Source organism: Mirounga leonina, unplaced genomic scaffold, assembly GCF_011800145.1.
Source record: "Mirounga leonina isolate KUSES-001 unplaced genomic scaffold, KU_Mleo_1.0 Mir_171, whole genome shotgun sequence".
Classification (NCBI taxonomy): domain Eukaryota; kingdom Metazoa; phylum Chordata; class Mammalia; order Carnivora; family Phocidae; genus Mirounga; species Mirounga leonina.
The window spans coordinates 22301831-22318566 of NW_023270436.1; the positions used below are offsets into that span (position 1 = coordinate 22301831).

The 16736-nt window shown below is 42.5% G+C and overlaps 1 protein-coding gene across 6 annotated transcripts in view; it reads left to right on the forward strand.

Moving 5' to 3' along the window:
- Positions 1–16736, forward strand: part of NF2 (neurofibromin 2) — a 77441-nt gene that overhangs the window by 24577 nt on the left and 36128 nt on the right. For all 6 annotated transcript variants that reach the window (XM_035017321.1, XM_035017322.1, XM_035017323.1 and 3 more), the window contains exons 2-6: positions 850–975; positions 2879–3001; positions 4999–5082; positions 14404–14472; positions 15316–15398. In XM_035017321.1, coding sequence (XP_034873212.1) covers positions 850–975; positions 2879–3001; positions 4999–5082; positions 14404–14472; positions 15316–15398 — 485 coding nt within the window. The remainder of the gene's footprint in view (positions 1–849; positions 976–2878; positions 3002–4998; positions 5083–14403; positions 14473–15315; positions 15399–16736) is intronic.

The following is a 16736-nucleotide window of genomic DNA, read 5'->3' on the forward strand; positions in this document are numbered from 1 at the left end:
TACTAAGCGGCTGGGCCTTTTCTTCTCTCATTAAGATGTTGAACTTGCTTTTCCATTTTCTCAGATTGAAAAGCTGAGAAAAGGGTTTAGCAGCCATTGCTTTAGGTCCTTTCAGAAAGTGAAACTGTAGGATAAGCGTGCTGCAGTATATTGGTGTCTGTTCATCCCCTGGGTTTAGATACCAAGAGTTTGAAATTGCTCCGTGTGACTGTGGCTGAGTCACCTCTCCTTTGGCCTCAGTTACGCATCAGGATAGGAGAGATGTGTGGTTGGGCTGACTGGTAGCTAATGGTTCTTTTTGTGCGTGATTTATGACTTCAGTTACAAGTTACTCCCCTCTGTTGCTTTTTTAAAAAAACTTCCAGTAAAACTAGTCTTTAAAACAGAACAAAACAAAACAAAAACCCAGTAGCTTTTTATCAAAGGACAGTGTCATGATAAAAAAAAAAAAAAAATCAACGACAAAGTCTCAAAGAAATTAATATCCTAGAAGCTAGCCATCTCCCTGGGTTAACTCAAGAGGCTAGACTCTCCTAAATGAGGATGCTTATTTACCAGCTTTCCTAAATTAGCAGCTTTGGGGATATTAAGATCTGTAAGGAACTGTCCAAGGGAGGTATTGTGTATGCTTTGCAGTGATTAAGCCATTAGGCTCTAATTGGTATTTTCCCACTCACGGTTTGTGTAGGAAGCTTTAAAATTATTTAGGAATTCTGTGCTCATCAGCCATCTTAGTGTCATCCCCACATTTTAGAACCCGCGAGCAGGAAGTGCAGAGAAAAGGTTTTTGTTCAAGCGGATTATGACTTTTGCTCACAATACCCTCCCTGTTGGTCTGTTATATTGCAGATGAAGTGGAAAGGGAAGGACCTGTTTGACTTGGTGTGCCGGACCCTGGGGCTTCGGGAAACTTGGTTCTTTGGACTGCAGTACACGATCAAGGACACCGTGGCCTGGCTCAAAATGGACAAGAAGGTTGGGCTGGAACTTGATGAGAGCAGTGAGGCTGGTGTGTGCTCTGGTTTTTCCCTGAGCATGTGCCTAGCTACTTTGCTCATCATGGGGCACTAGGGACACCCAGTAGAGAAGGGGGCAAGTCCTGAAGTAAGTTGTGTAGAGAACAGGTCCCAGAGATGCCACAGGCTTTCTGCTCCTCCTAGGCCAGCAGAACCAACCAGGATGAAGCTGTTGCCCTCCCTGGCTTCTTTACTCATCGTCACCAGGCTGATTGCTTCTGGCTTTGTGCTATTCAATTTATTGAACCACTAGTCAGGCTTTATGAATAAAAATTACTATTACATTATTAATCCTTTTTTTTTTTAATAGTTTATGTCTTTGAAAGATTTGCCTGGGACTCATGTTCTTTAGGGAATGTGTAAGTCTTTTTTGAGAAACACTGTGGCCCAGTTCAATTTAGTCATTAACATGATCCAAGGAATAGAGAGTGCCCCACTTCCTTTGGTGAAGAAACAATGTCCGTTTTTTCTTTATGATTCTCTGGGCCTTCTGAGGTTTGGAAGACAAGTTGGGGCTCCCGGCAGTTCTAATGTGGCTTAGAAATGGATATTACCTAAGGAAACTGCTGTCTGCATGGATTCATGTGTGCACACACACAAAGGCACACTTACCTACTTACCTGCCTACCTAACCATGAAGACGTTTGGGAACAGGGCCTTTTTTTTTGTTAGTAGCCCCTAAAAGACCCCTAGATCTCAAAGTAAGTCAATATCCTCTGCAATTGATTTTATCATCTGCTGCATGGCGTGATAGACAATGAACACCTCCTGTTTTGTTTTGTTTTTTATAAGTTTGACTCTAAGCTCAAGTGTTCAAATTGTGTTTCCATCTGTACACAGTAATCTGAATCTTCATGTTGGAATCTCCGCTGGTTATAAATTTTGTATGGTAATTCCCAATGGTCATGAGCATCAGAGTGCCACCATGTGCCGATATCAGTGAGAGAGTCCTAGATCTGGTTTATTTTGGGTCTCCTGGACGTTGCCACCTGGAATTTGGGCAGGAGCACGAAGAATTATCTGCCTAAGACAGCAAAACTTTCTGTACCTTTTTGTGATTCTCCACAAAGTAAATTTTAAATCATACCTGAGTATTGGCCAAATGGATATTAGATTGGGGGCATCAGGAGCCAAGGAACCTTGCTGCTCAAAGGAAATAAATTATGACACATGTTAATGGAGCCTTGTAGCCTGTCACATGGCATGTTTATGTCCTGAAATGAAATTCATTCTGGAGAGCAGATGGTTCAGGCTTTTCAGTGGGTGGATGAAATTGTTCGAAGATTAAAGCCAGTGTGGTTTACTGACTGTGCTCAAGTATTTTGCAGGGCATCTCTGGAGGTCCCTTGAAACAAAGGGTTGCCACCATGGACACATTCACTTTTGTTGCTCAGTTAATATTTAGAGGATTTCACAAAGATGAGGTTCATCATCTCTAAGCTCCCTCCCAATATGGACCTAAACGTGGGGGTTGGCAGGAAGAAAAAAGAATAAAGGAAGATTCCCACGAGTTCAGAAAATTAAAAAAACCTTCAGCCTACTGTAAAGGATAGTGCCCAAGACCTTTGAGCTATAAATTTCTAGTTTTTAACTATCTCTGTGGCCTTGAGAACATCTGTGCCTTAATAATCTTAGCTCCACTCACCCCTTGATTTGGTTCAGAAACGCCATGTGAGGTGAACATTACCCCTTGTTATAGATGGCTTTGTGAATGCTTCAAACTGTAAGATCATAACCTTTGGGAAATGTGATGAATTTGGAGAGGGAAAAATATTTATATGTCCCTGAAAAAGGTTCTTTGGTGGTGGCAGGGGAGGAACAGGTGCCAACATAGCTTGTTCTTTTGCTCTGTAATTGTGCAGGTGCTGGATCATGATGTTTCAAAGGAAGAGCCAGTCACCTTTCACTTCCTGGCCAAATTTTACCCTGAGAATGCCGAGGAGGAGCTGGTTCAGGAGATCACGCAACATTTATTCTTCTTGCAGGTACACCAGTCCGTGCTAGCCCCGCTTGTTCTGAGAGAACTCACCCAGGCCTGGTTGCCAAGGCAGCCTGGATGACCCCCTCGGAGTTGACCACAGATGCCTTCGCATTGTGAAAATGTTCTGCCTCTGGGAAGTCAGTCCCTTTGGTCCCGTAATGGAGGGGAAAAATCTTCAGAATAGAACTATACTTGAGAGATGTGAATTGGTGTCATATGAAATGGCAAAACTTTGGTAGTGTAAGAAGGGGTACCTGACTTGAAGCCTCTGAAGATGGATCCTGTTTTCTTGTCGCTGAGTGGAAGGTACCTAGTAGTTACAAAGGAAGTCCAAAGAGAGAGTCTTAGAAAGAGTACTTATTCCAAAAGTTTGAAATCTGCTGTCATTAAGACAGGACTTCAGAACTCCAGCGAGTTGGAGTTTAACTCCATGTGGCTAATCCTACACATGTGGAACTTCAGACATGGTGCTTCATGCTGCCCGTTGTCTATAAATGTCTTATTCATCTCCCGCTCCTTCATTACAGTGTAAGCCCCTGACAGGCAAGGCTCACCGAGTGCCCAGTCGGCATTCCAAAAGTAACTGCTCAACCGAGTTGAAGAAATGAGGAGCTCTGTAATTGTGGGTTCAAAGACCGCTAGTTGGCCGTCTGGGGGCACAGTGAGTCGGGGTCAATTTTGCTGGTGTTCTTATTGCTTGATCAGAGTTCTGCCCCAGTTTCGTGGTTAGTTGCAGTGACTGGTGCTGGAGCTGCTTGTGTGCGCAGTGGTGCTTACTGTCAGTAACAGAGAAGACTGCACAGGGGCATTAGTGACGTGATTTCCCGGAAGTAGATGTATGTATATTGTCACATAGTCCTCCTCTAATTAGTTTGAGCTTCAGATTGGTATGTTCAGTAAATATTAAGTTAAATGTAGTAAAACCCCTAAATAATTTACTTTACAAAAAAGTGTACGTATATATTTACATATATATATGTATATATCCCCATCCCTAATATTTTCCTTCAAAGGGAAACCCCCTCAGTTTTTCTATAGTGTGGATTTTTCCCCCTTTGCAAAGAAACCAAGGGATTAGAAAGTTGCGCTGCTTTGAATAAAACCGCATAATGATCTCCAAGGCCCCAGAATGTGCTAGCGTTACCGAGATGGCGCTTAGAAGCAGTGCCCATCCCTCATGTGACTCAGGCTTAATTTTCCCTCATACTGAAAAATTGGAGTGTTTCGTGGCTGAGCAAGGCAACACTTACTATGTCTATGAATCTGGTGAGTGTTGATATCTGTGAAAAGAAAGTTGGCTTTCCTGTTCTGTTTATTTCAGTGTGCCCTGCTTGGTGAGGCCCTCTTGCCTCAGTGTCTGCAACATCGCACACTGCATCATTCTAAGAAGTTAAATGCAATGAGATATGTTAATTCGACATTATGGCTTAAGAATTATATTTCCTGGACCTCACATGTACTTAAAAGTTTAATCGATCAAACTTTATTGCTTCCTTTTCCCTTAGAGCAGGCATTTTGAACATGATGGGTTTTTTTCCTGCAGTCATAACTCAGTGGCCTTGCTGACTTTTGTCTTGTGTAAAGACTTTAAAGTAGACTCCATTTCCTCTAGTGCTGTGTGTGCTCAGCAGGGGCTGAGGCCCCAATCACCAGCAGAGCTGCTCCTCACACTTCCGGAATTCACAGCTCCCCTCTGTCACAGTCCAGATAGCAGTCTCTGTTTTAACCATGAAAAGTGTTTTTCCCCTTCAGGAAAAGGATCGTGAACAGAAGAGATAAGGGTTTTTTTTTTAATGCGTAGTCATCTTACCAATAAATTCTCAGCCCCTGTACTCCCAACCTGGCTGCAACAATAAAAAAAATTGTACCCTTTGTCAGAAAATTATTAACAGGCTGGTTTGGCAGCCCTCATTAGAACACCCTGCAGCCATCTGCTGTGACCAGCATGCACAGCTCACTTCCGCGCACACAGTGTCATGTCTCCCTTGTTGCCCCTTTTAGGTAAAGAAGCAGATTTTAGATGAAAAGATCTACTGCCCTCCCGAGGCTTCTGTGCTCCTGGCTTCTTACGCCGTCCAGGCCAAGGTAGGCTCAAAGAAGGAGAGTGCCTTCCTCCTTGGCATTAATGTGTGTCACGGGAATCACTCCAGTCTTTGGTTTCTTTGGGTTTTCTAGGCTTCAGAGAGACTTTCCCCAGGAGGGAGATGTTTAGGACTTGTGGGCTGGGGAAACCATAATCACTATCCCAGATTCTGTATAATCTTGTGAGAATTATGGTGAATTATCTGTCTTTGTAATCTCATTACACACATGTGGTTAATTACAGTCACTGGACTTTTTATTAACCCAGGAAAATGAACTTATGGTCTCCAGTTTGAGCCAGACTATAGCCTTTAGGTCAAAAAGGCCCCAAACTCATCTTCTGAGGACCAGCCACCCTGTGTGTGGGAACCACACTGCTACCTAGAGCATGCCTTCCTTCATCCACCCCTGATGGGCATGCTTGCTGTGCTCATGGCTCGGTACGTCAGGCCCTTTGGCACCCTGAGCCCAGTTGAGCTGCCGGTGAGTCATTCATAGAGAAGTCACTGCGGATTGGGAGTGGTGGTGAGGGAGGCCACCGCTCTTGTGTTTTGTCCTCTCTGTTTTCATAAGACCAACTAAAAAAAAAAAAAAAAAGTACATAAAACATAAAAAAAAAAAAAGACCAACTACAGGGTCAGTCAGGGGTGCTTCGTGTCCCTCAGATACCCCCCCTGTATTTGGTCCTGCTGCTTCCTACCTCCCACGGCAGCATAAGGAAAAGTCCCCAGAATTGGGGCACTTTCCTTACTTTTGTGATTTTGCATAATCTTTTCCATTTTTATTTTCCTTTTTCGTTAGAGGTGTCCACAAAGCCATTTCCCTGTGGTGTTATAAAAATTAATAAGACACTCTGAACTTCTTAGCCCACTTTTTTTGGGTAGCTTAATACAATTTCAGATCAAAGCCAGGAAATGCCTGGCCTGTCACTTGGCGGGGGGGGCGGGGGGGGTGGAGAAAAAGTCTGTTCATGCTGGTTAGACTAACAGAAGCACCAGAATCAATTCTATCATTTGATGACTCGTCTAATATTTGCTGAGTATCCATCAGGCCTGAGGAGGGATTGTTGACTCTGTCACAGATATAGACACAAAAGCGAGTATCTGCTCTTAGCAATTTGCCCAAGGTCATTTGGACAATCTTGGGTAAAGCTAAGGGCAGAATTCATGGCTTTGGGATTGTATTTTGTGCCTCCCCTATTCCACTGCCCAGAAAAATGAGTAATTGAAAAAAACAGAAAATGGGCCTTGATTCAACTAAAACATATGCTTCCTTTTATGCCTTGATTAAGAATATTAATAACAGGAAAAATGTGTCCTTTCAGTCAGTATTGCCCTGACAGTGATGAAGCGGTCATTGTTGCTCTCATCAAATCCGAGCACTTCCTGGCCCAGAACCGAGTTCCTTTTTAGCAGGCTTTCTCCCCAGCTGAGAGGAGACCCAAGCTCTCAAGGACATTACTTCCCTTTGAAGGGCTTCAGTCTCAAAGGCTACATTTCCTTTGCATGGATTTTGGGCCACAAATTCAAAGGCCACCTGTGGAAAAAAACACAACTTTTCAGGGAACCAGCAGATGTTTGCTTAAACAGATTTCACTGTAGGAAAGCCCTACTAATTTGGATCCTACTAATTTAGAGATGAAAGTGATTCACAGACAGCATATGTGGTTCATATGGAGGAGGATGTTCTGTTTTTTCCGGTGTAAATTCTCAGAATCTTACAAATAAAGGTAATCTATGGCTTCAGGTCTGCATTGGAGAAACTAAGGATTATTATAACATGCTTCCAGTTGCTAGGACTGTTGGTTAATATAAAAAAAGGATCTCTGATTATGGTATTAATAAGATCTTACACACCTATGATGTTTTACAGTTTCACAAAGTGTTACACATGAACATTTTGTGCGGTACTCAGTATAGTCTTTTCCATGAGCCACAGCTTGAGACTATTATGCCCGTTTTGCAGATGAGGAATATAAGGCTCAGAAAGGATTAGTAATTTGTCTAAAGTCGTAAATACTTTATGTTAATTCTTTTTTAATGGAATTTATAGCCCACTTCTTGATGGACAGGATTTGAGCAGAATGGAATGAGAGAGTAGAGCCAGGATGAGAACCCTAGGGTCTGGGTTGCCTAACTCAGTACTCTGCTCTTGCCCTCCCTGTGTAGCGTGTGAGGGAGGTCTCTGGGTAGCATGCACTGCCTTTCACCAAATTCCAGATTCATTTATAGGGTCACATAAGTCCAGACTTTTCAGCAAACCATACTGGTTTCCTTCCGTCATATTCAGTTTGTTTTCTTCCACAACCCTTCTGAAACAGAAAGGAACTTTAGAAGAGTGGTTACGGAAAGGGACTCAGGCTCATTAACACATGGAATGTAATTATGCACAAATGTATTCATTACAGTATTTCAGCTGTTCGAATGATACAGACACAGCTAATTCCAAAGCATAAAGAAACAATTACCCTCAAAGTATAAATACAAATATTAATCACATGGTTCAGTTAACAAGAACCATATTTCTTGGTTAGAGTTTGAGTTATGTTTGAATGTTTGAATCAAAAGTCTGAGCTGAGTTTGGTGGGTTTTTTTTTTTTTTTTTTTTTTAGTCCAGTCACATGGCATACCAAACCATTTTGCAATGTTTTAAAGCACCTGTTGGATTTTGGTGTTTGAAATGTGTTCTTATTAAAAGTGACTTTGGGAGAGAATGATATGTAATTTACCAGTCTTGCAGCACTGGCCTATAGACTCCTAGTTTTCAGAGAGAGAAACGAATGGTGGGAGAAGAGGCTTAGTGTTTCTTGGTGCTCTTTGATGCAAGTTAGGGACAGAGTGCTAAAAAGCAATTAAGAAGTTGGGTATATGTAAAGTATAGGTGAAGAGTGGCAAGTGTTGAGGCTGGAGAGGTCTATAAGGGGCCAGATCATAAAGGGTCTTAACTTTATTGTGTGGGTGGTGCAGAGCCAGTGAAGGGTTTATATTTTAGACAGATCCTTTGGTGGCTGTGTGAAGGACAGATTGGAGTGAGGCAGGTTTGGAAGCAGGGAGACCTGTTGAGGGCTATGTGGTAGTCTTGGTGAGAGCCTCTGAGGGTCACACCTTGGGCATTGGTCATTTGGATGGGAGAAGACCAACTTGAAAATATCCAGGGGGTAAAAGTTGAATATAAATGGTGCTATACTTTGCATACCCCCCCCCCATTTTTGGCTTATACTTTTAGACATTGATATTTTTTCCCACTCAACACTGATTTTGAGATGTATCATGTTGTATGTGTAGATGTCGCTCATTGATCCTAATTGCTATGTGATGGCCATTGATGAGTAAACCTAATTTACTGATCCATCCCCCTTTTAAGGGAGAGATAGGTTTAGTTTCTCCTTTTTCCTCCTATCAGAAACAGTGCTTTACCAAAAATCCTTTTATATGAGTCCTTGTGTACATGTGCAAAAGATTTTTCCACTTAAGGTAGATTTCTATGAGCAGCATTGCGGATATATCCCTGAATATAAAGATCTCTTGAGTATATGAGAAAAAGACAGCAAAAAAAGTGGGTACAAAGGGCATGCATAACAGGCACTTTATAGAAGAGAACGTGAGAATGGTCAATAAATACAAAAAGATGTTCAATCTCACTGGTGCTCAGGAAAAAAAAGTTAAAGCAACACTGACGTACCATTTCAAACCCATAAGGTTGACAAGGATTAGTAGTAAATAGGAGAGAAGTGTCGTTTGAGTTCATGTGCTGGTGGAAAAGGACTATGAACTGGCATGACCTTTGTAGAGCGTTGGATGCGGTAAGAGCCCGTCAGGTGAGGGGACACCGCATCCCCGAGTCCCTGAAATTCCACTTCTAGGTGGTTACTCCAGAGGAACTCCCATACGGCGTGTCTGTTTTACTTAAAACTATCAGAACAGACCGTCCTACTTCATTTTTAAACTACCGAACCGTATTTCCTGAAAAGGAGGGACTGTGGATTATTTAAATGTCTCTTTATCGATAGATATGTAGGGTTTTTTTTTTTTTTCTATTATTTAAACGAATGCAGTGCACATCTTTGAATATGCCTCTTTGGGCACATATGAACAGTCTTTCTGTTCTGATAAATACCAAGAAATGGCATAACTGGGCTGAAGGATAAGAACCTTTAAAATTTAAATAATGCCGAGTGAAAGAAGCCAGGCACAAAAGGCTGCCTATTATGTGATTCCACTTACATGAAATGTCCAGAATAGGCAAATCCATAGAGACAGAAAGTAGATTTAGTGGTTGCTAGGGGCTGGAAGGAGGAGGAAATCAGGACTTAACTGTTAAGGGGTATGGGATTTCTTTTTGGGGTGATGGAAATATTCTGGAATTAGATAGTGTTGATGGTTGTACAACATTTTGAATATCCTAAAAACCATGGAATTGTATGCTTAAAACGGTGAATTTTTTAATTTATCGGAATAAAAAACATTATGTTTGGCCAAATTGTCCTCTGAAAGTTTGTCCTAATTTAACAGCATATGAGAATACCTGTTTTACTATATCCTCATCAACAGTGGATGCTATCAGTCCTTCAAAATTTTTGCTAATCTGACAGAAAAAGAGGTTTTTTTTGTTGTTGTTTTTTTAAGTTTTCATTTCCTGATTACCGTGCGGGCTGAGAATCTTTTCACAGATATACTGGTGATTTGTATTTCTTTCCTCTGTGAATCAAGTGTTTACAGCTTGCCCATTTTTCTAGTGTATTGTTTATCTTTTTCTAATTGATTTATAGGAGCTCCATGTAGTATGGGTGTTAACCTTTTATCTTTTGTTACACATACCAGACTTGTCAATCTTTTTGTTTTGAGTGATTTTAGAATGGCTTCACCAACTGTTGTTATACACATGTCCTATATTTTGTTCTGGTATTTTTGTGGATTTTCATTTATAGGTTTGAATTTTTAATCCACCTGGAATTTAGTGGACTGGTGTGTAAGTAGGAATCTATTTATTCTATGTATGTATTGATCAAATCTTTTAAGTTTTGAGAAATCCTGTTCAGAGCATTTGGTCTAATTTTCCTCGTAGTTGGCGGAGGATAGTATTTCATATCCAGAAAAAGCCTCTCTTTAACCTAAGAATTGACTTCAAGAGTCCTTTAAATGGTGAACTCCCTTCTTGAATTTAAATTCAATTGGTTTATATCAGGGGTGGATCCAGGTTTTGTGGGGCCTGAAGTTGATATAACTTACGGGGCTTCTTTTCAATGAAAGAATACCAAATTGTGAATATAAAATTAGGGTCAAGCCCATGCAGGTGCAGAGACCTAAACCCGAACTTCATTAGCTTCAAAGTAAATTCAGTGCTGGTTATGTTATCAGACTGCATCTGTACATAGAGGATGAGGAACAGTCATCTCCATCTATGGAATGGTATGACTTTCTTTTATATTAACCAACTGCCACCCCTTAAGGATTTTCTCCTTCTTGGGGCATCTGGGTGGTTCAGCCGTTGGGCGTCTGCCTTCGGCTCAGGTCATGATCCCAGGGTCCTGGGATCGAGCCCCACATCAGGCTCCCTGCTCTGCAGGAAGCCTGCTTCTCCCTCTCCCACTCCCCCTGCTTGTGTTCCCTCTCTCGCTGTGTCTCTCTCTGTCAAATAAATAAATAAAATCTTTAAAAAAAAAAAAGGATTTTCTCCTTCTTTTGTTTTTTAAAGAGACATTTGAGAGCAGACACACACAACAAGGTGGCTTTAAAGTTGTAAGTGGAGTTAGTCCAGTGGCAAAGTTCTTTAAGCAGGGTCTTTGCTGCCTCTGCATTGCTCAGATGTGTAACATTTGATCACTGAAGTAGCTGGGAGCTCAGTATGATAATGTGGGTCGTTAATCTCCTAAGCCTTTGAAACCTGAATTTACAACTTTAACTTTGCATATCTGCTTACTTCTGCATTTAGAGTTTGGTCAGCACCATTAAGAGGTTTGCAAATGCAACGAACAGGGCTTGCTTTAGCATCCTACCCCTTCAGAAATCACAGATGCAAACAGTAACCAATGTCATAAATAATGCAGAGGATAACACTAATACTGACATTTATAGTAAGCCAGGCAGTACGTAAAATGCTTCTCCAGATCATCTTCATCCTTGTCACCCCCTTACGAGGCAGGCACTTTTATGACCCTGGCTTTCCAGATGAGGAAGTTGAGAGAGAGGAATCCTTACTCAAGGCCTCAGAGGGATACCAGAGCAGGCCCCCCATTCAAAATCCTCTAAGACCAAAGTTCTCATGTGACAAATTAGGAAACAGACTCAGAGGTAATACAATCTGAGTTTTTGTCTTTTGGTATCAGGTTGTATTGAGTGCTATGTGTCAAGCATACTTTTACAGTTTTTATGGATATTATTTCATTTAATCCCCTAAAAGTCCTATAAGGCAAATGCTGTTATTATCCCCCATTTAACAGATGAGAAAACCGAGACACAAAAATTTCCAAGGTCACAGCTAATAAGTGGAAGAGCTGGGACTGAACCTTTAGCAGCCTGTTCCAGAGTCAGGCTCCTACCTGTGTTCTGCAGCTACCTCCTGAGAGAGTGCCCATAAAACTCAGTCCAGGGCGGGGCTCCTGGGTGGCTCAGTTGGTTAAGCGACTGCCTTCGGCTCAGGTCATGATCCTGGAGTCCCGGGATCGAGTCTCGCATTGGGCTCCCTGCTCGGCAGGGAGTCTGCTTCTCCCTCTGACCCTCCTCCCTCTCATGCTCTCTGTCTCAAATAAATAAATAAAATATTAAAAAAAAAAAAACTCAGTCCAGGGGCGCCTGGGTGGCTTAGATGGTTAAGTGTCTGCCTTGGGCTCAGGTCATGATCTCAGGGTCCTGGGATTGAGCCCCACGTCGTAGGGCTGCCTGCTCAGCAGGGAGTCTGCTTCTCCCTCTCCTTTTGCCCCTCTCCCTGCTTGTGCTCTGTCTCTTAAGTAAATAAATGAAATCTTTAAAAAAAAATGAAAAAACTCAGTCCAGTTACTGACTCTTCACATCCTCAGGCCTTTGGGAGATCAAGAGAGGCCAGGTTCCTTCAGATTTTTTTTTTTTTAAGATTTTATTTATTTATTTATTTAATTGACAGGGAGAGAGAGAGAGACAGCGTGAGAGGGAACACAAGCAGGCAGAGTGGGAGAGGAAGAAGCAGGCTTCCCGCTGAGCAGAGAGCCCGATGCGGGGCTCGATCCCAGAACTCTGGGATCATGACCTGAGCTGAAGTCAGTCGCTTAATCAGCTGAGCCACTCAGGCGCCCCTCCTTCAGATTTTTTTAAATGAAGACATGCCTAGACAGGGGTATAGAAACTGTGGCATATTTTAAATATTTAAATTTGATGAATTAATTGCTTTAACACAAAAAATGATGTGGTACAGTTCCGCCATTTGAAAAATAATGATGAGATTTTTTTTTTTTTAAATATTATAAAGATTTTATTTATTTGTCAGAGAGAGACAGAGAGCAGGAGAGCACAAGCAGGGGGAGTGGCAGGCAGAGGGAGAAGCAGACTCCCTGCTGAGCAGGGAACCCGATGCGGGACGGATCCCAGGACCCTGGGATCATGAGCTGAGCCGAAGGCAGATGCTTAACCAACTGAGCCACCCTGGCGTCCCTTTTTTTTTTTTTTTTTTAAGATTTTATTTATTTATTTGACAGAGAGAGAAGAAGAGAGAGCACAAGCAGGGGGAGCAGGAGAGGGAGAAGCAGAATCCCCGCTGAGCAGGGAGCCCCATATGGGGCTCCATCCCCGAACCCCAGGATCATGACCTGAGCCGAAGGCAGATGCTTAACCGACTGAGCCACCCAGGTGCCCCTAATGATGAGATTCTTTAAAAACATTAATTCATAGTGCTTTTTTAGTAGGGTGGTATGGAAATGAGGCACAGTTTAAAGTTGCTGATGAACATTGTTCAATCCCAAGAGACAGGCTTTGATTTTATATGTTTATAGTTTCTTCTAAAAAATGCCTTCATTTTTGGGGGTGCCTGGGAAGCTAAGTCGGTTAAGCATCTGACTCTGAATTTTGGCTCAGGTCATGGTCTCATGGTCGTGAGATTGAGCCCCGTGTTGGGCTCAGTGCTGGGCGTGGGGCCTGCATAAGATTCCTTCCCTCTCCCTTTGCCCCTCCTCACCTGGCGCTCATGCACACACTCTCCCTCTTTCTGAGAAAAAAAAAAAAAAGGATATAAAAATGCCTTCATTTTTTATTATTTCCTGGTCGGACTTAAGTTTTCTCGGAAAGAAAGGGATATTTTTTTCTTAAATCAGAAAATGAATTTCCAAGTTACTATCCATGAATGAATACATTAAAATACAGGGCCCATTTCTGGCCCCACTAGTCACTTGCTCTGTAGCAAAAATCCGTTAACCTTTTACTCGTTTCTTTGTGCAATGGGAATGACAACGTTGGCATCAGATTTCTCCAAAGTACTTTTCAGAGCCTGAATGAAAGGTATTAAAACTATTGCCTGCATTATTCCCAGCTCCCAACCTAGCAATTGGCTCCAATTACCAGCCACTTAGAAGGATTTGTAGGTAAGACTCTTATCACACATTGCTAATTACAACTTTCACAGTTGTATTTTGTTATTTCTTTTCAAAAGCTAATGTTTTGGTAGTGACTGCTTTCTTCGTGGGTTAGAAAACACAGCTACGTTTCCATACAAACGTCACTTTTTTTTTTTTTTTTTTAAAGATTCTATCCATTTATTTGAGAGACACAGCAAGAGAGGGAACACAGGCAGGGGGAGTGGGAGAGGGAGGAGCAGGCTTCCCGCTGAGCAGGGAGCCCGACGCGGGGCTCGATCCCAGGACCCCGGGACCGTGACCTGAGCCTAACGACTGAGCCACCTAGGTGCCCACAAACGTCACATTCTTTTTTTTTTTTTTTAAAGATTTCATTTATTTATTCATGAGAGACAGAGAGAGAGAGAGAGAGAGAGAAGCAGGCTCCCAAGGAGCAGGGAGCCCGATGTGGGGCTCGATCCCAGGACCCTGGGATCATGACCTGGGCCGAAGGCAGACGCTCAACCATCTGAGCCACCCAGGCGCCCCAAACGTCACATTCTTATTAGCACATCACCCATCCATCCCTCACGGGATTATGCAGCTCTGTTCATAGATATAATCAGCTTTGTATTTTCATTCAAGGATAACAAACTAGCAAGGTTGAAATCTTGACTTGTCATCGGAACTGAATTGGAACTGAATTGCTCCCCAAGCTGGGAGGGGAGAAGACAGAGTCAAGCTCTGTTCAGAAATGGCAGTTGTCTCTAGAATCTTAATCGCTTGCCCTCCCTTTCTTCTCCTTCCAGTACGGTGACTATGACCCCTCTGTTCACAAGCGTGGATTTTTGGCCCAAGAGGAATTGCTTCCAAAAAGGGTAAGAAATCAATCCCCTGTTTGGGAAAACACAGCAGAGATGTGGTCTATGAAAAAGCTAACTGAGGGACTTGAAGGAATATTGGAAGTACACGGCGAAATCATTTAAATAAATATTTTGTAATCAATCTTGAATAAAGAATGTAGAATCTCTGTTAAACGTATTAGAAAGCAAAGGTACGTGGAGTTCGTTCACGGCTGCCAGAGCTAGCATGGCCTTGAATATTCATTTCCTTCAAGGTGGGTGAGTGCCAGTGAGTCCCAGGAAAGAGTGTGGAGCAACATGTGTTCAGCCCGGGGAGCTGAGCTGTTTGCAGCGGGGCAGGGTGGATAGAGATGAATTGGGGGTGGACATTGTAGTTTTTAATCCTTGGTGGTGTTCATCTTGTTCATTAGTCACAGAAGCAGGCCTTCCCTCCCTTTGGCTGCTCCCGATTTTATAGCTCCACTCATCTGTCATGTGTAATAAAGGCCTGCTTCTCACCTTTGCCTGACTTCCCCTGCTCCTTTGATGGCTTTTGTGCAGGAGGAAGCAGCACACGCCGCTTGGCCTAGCTCCTCCCGCTGGGACATGCAGCCCAGGAAAGAGGGGCCGCAGCTGGGCGAGGGGTGCACCCTTCTAAGTTGTGACTCAAATGGAATGGTGCTTGTTTACACGCCAACCCCTGCAATGTGACTGGCTCTCCCTGTATGTGGCTTTTTAAAAACAGCTTTGTTGTTTTAGTCTGATCTCAGAAGCTAAGCTTTGCTGTTTTGTAAAAATGAGGCATAATTATTAAAATGGCAAACAGTATCCAAACTTTCTTTGTGTGTGGGTTTTTTATTTTGCTCTATTTTTTGGTAGGTAATAAATCTGTATCAAATGACTCCAGAAATGTGGGAGGAGAGAATTACAGCCTGGTACGCAGAGCACCGGGGCCGAGCCAGGTGAGGCTGCTTTATTATCGGTTTACATTTCCGTATGGGCTTTTTTTTTTTTTTTTAAAGAACTACAAATTAGGACATGCTTGTTGAACAAAAGGCAGTACTGAGGTAGATAGAAGGAAAAGGGAGAGCTGGGAGTAGCTGGTCTTCAGTTTTGCGTTTATCCTTCTTCCAGTGCATGCAGTATAAGGAAGGCAGGAGCCAGCCTGCCCGGATGTACATCCCCACCGCATTCATTGGTAATTCAGTTTCACGTTAAGGATTAGAGTGTATGGATATCCCATAGCTTTTGTGTCCATTCCTCTACTGATGACATTTGGAGTAGCAATGGATTTTCGCTTCCTGCAGTATACAGTCTAATATTGTTATATAATTACATGAGTAGTTCTGAGGATTCATTCTTTGCAGGAGTTGCTGAGTCAAAGGATGTGAGCATTTTGCGTTGACAGGTGCCACTAAAGCGCCCTCCATAAGGGTTGTACCTATCTACCTGCCTACCAGCAGTGTATGCACATGTCTTCCCCCCCATTTCTCTCCCCAACACTCATTTTTATCAGTCTGATTTTTGTAATCTGAAAGATGAAATATTGTGTCTTAAGTATTTGTTAGCATTTTCCTGATCACTATAGGAATTAATCATCTTTTCGTTAGTCTTTAAAATATTGTCCTCTTCGGGCGCCTGGGTGGCTCAGTCGTTAAGCGTCTGCCTTCGGCTCAGGTCATGATCTCCGGGTCCTGGGATCGAGCCCCGCATCGGGCTCCCTGCTCCACGGGGAGCCTGCTTCTCGCTCTCCCACTCCCCCTGCTTGTGTTCCTGCTCTCGCTATCTCTCTCTCTGTCAAATAAGTAAATAAAATCTTAAAAAAAAAAAAAATATTGTCCTCTTCTTCACATCAACTTCCTATCATGTGCTTTTTTAAAATTTAAGTAATATGTATACTGAAAAGTGGACAAGTCATAAACGTACCGCTCAATGAATTATCACGTGAAAACACCATGTAACACCAGGTGACAAGATAGCACGGGACTCCCGCCTGCCATAACTCCCCATCCTTCCTCCCCAAAGCTAACCACTCTTCTGATCCCCAATTCCATAGAGTAGTGCCGGTTTTAAGCTTTACATAAATGCAGTGGGACAGTCTCTAGTTTTTGTGTCTCACTTCTTTTACTCAGCATCATATTGTGAGATTTGGGTTTGTGGTATGTAACAGCAGTGAAATTTTCGTTTTCATTGCTGTGCAGAACTCCACTATATTAATAAAGCATGAATTATCCATTACACTGTTGATGGACATTGAGGGCATCAGGGTGTCTCTTGGTTTTTGCTATTACAAATAATGT